At 62.2% G+C, this 1,399-nt stretch overlaps 1 protein-coding gene across 1 annotated transcript; it reads left to right on the top strand.

Moving 5' to 3' along the window:
* Positions 1 to 301: 301 nt before the first annotated feature.
* On the top strand, positions 302 to 1,393 carry LOC121024765 (putative pleckstrin homology domain-containing family M member 1P; the record flags this gene model as incomplete). The annotated part of the gene is made up of 1 exon (XM_040466992.1): positions 302 to 1,393. A coding segment is annotated over one exon (1,084 nt), but the record flags the coding sequence as incomplete, so codon positions are not given.
* Positions 1,394 to 1,399: the final 6 nt, after the last annotated feature.

The following is a 1,399-nucleotide window of genomic DNA, read 5'->3' on the forward strand; positions in this document are numbered from 1 at the left end:
AGCCAGGAGGGAAGGGAGAAAGCAGTGACACGGTGGGGGGGGGGGGCTATTGGAGAGACGTCCCTGTCCTTGAGTGGGCGGTGGGGAGGGGTCCCCTGTGCAGACGGAGGAGTTGGCCTCAGACTGAGCCGGAAGTTCATCCCCGGTGACAAGGGGGAAGTCTGAGTGTGGGTACAGATGCCATAGTGAGGGCTCTGTGGAGGTAATTTTTTTAGTCCTTTTTTTTTTTTTTTTTTCTCAGTAAAATTCAGGAACAAGGTCAACAGCTGAGGGTGCGGATGGGACGAAGGCACTCCTAAAGCATTCTCGCGGCGGCCCCTGTCCCCACCCGCTGCAGGGCCTCGGGAGGTAGAGGCTTGGCCCGCCGTCTAAAGTGCCTCTTTCTGCCCCCAGGGCTGTCCAACCCATTCCGGGGTCTCATGAAGCTGGGCACCGTGGAGCGGCGGGGGGCGATGGGCATCTGGAAGGAACTCTTCTGCGAGCTCTCCCCTCTGGAGTTCCGCCTCTACCTGAACACCGAGGAACGCACCTGCGTGGAGAACTGCTCCCTGCTGCGCTGCGAGGCCGTGGGGCCAGCCCACGGCGACGGCCGCTTCGAGCTGGTCTTCTCTGGCAGGAAGCTGGCCCTGCGGGCCTCCTCCCAGGACGAAGCCGAGGACTGGCTGGACCGGGTGCGGGAGGCCCTACAGAAGTGCCGGCCCCAGCAGGAGGATGAGTGGGTGAACATCCAGTACCCGGAGCAGCCCGAGGACCCCCCAGACGCCCCCCAGTGTGGCCTCCCCTCCCACCCGGACCCACCCACTGAGCCCGAGACTCTCCAGGGCACGCAGTTCTGTTGGTCCTCTGCCCAAGTTCCCGAGCCAGACGCTATTAAAGAATCCCTTCTGTACCTGTACACGGACAGGACCTGGATGCCCTATATTTTTTCCCTATCCTTGGAGTCTCTGAAATGCTTCCGAGTGAGAAACAACGAGAAAATGTTAAGTGACAGCCACGGAGTTGAGACCATCCGAGACATCCTGCCAGACACGAGCCTCGGGGGCCCATCCTTCTTCAAAATCATCACGGCCAAGGCCGTCCTGAAGCTGCAGGCCGGGAATGCTGAGGAGGCCGCCCTGTGGAGGGAGCTGGTGCGCAAGGTCCTGGCGTCCTACTTGGAGACGGCCGAGGAGGCGGTGACACTGGGCGGGAGTCTGGACGAAAACTGTCAGGAGGTGCTGAAGTTCGCCACGCGGGAGAACGGCTTCCTGCTGCGGTACCTCGTGGCCATCCCCACGGAGAAAGGCCTCGACTCCCAGGGCTGCTTCTGTGCAGGTGCCCCCTTGCTGTCCCGCCACCCCCAGCCTGCCCGCCTCACTCTGCCTCGGGTGGGGCTCCCGATTTAGGCTCTCTGCCCTTT

Source organism: Herpailurus yagouaroundi, unplaced genomic scaffold (assembly GCF_014898765.1).
Source record: "Herpailurus yagouaroundi ecotype Mexico unplaced genomic scaffold, PumYag 67103, whole genome shotgun sequence".
Taxonomy (NCBI): domain Eukaryota; kingdom Metazoa; phylum Chordata; class Mammalia; order Carnivora; family Felidae; genus Herpailurus; species Herpailurus yagouaroundi.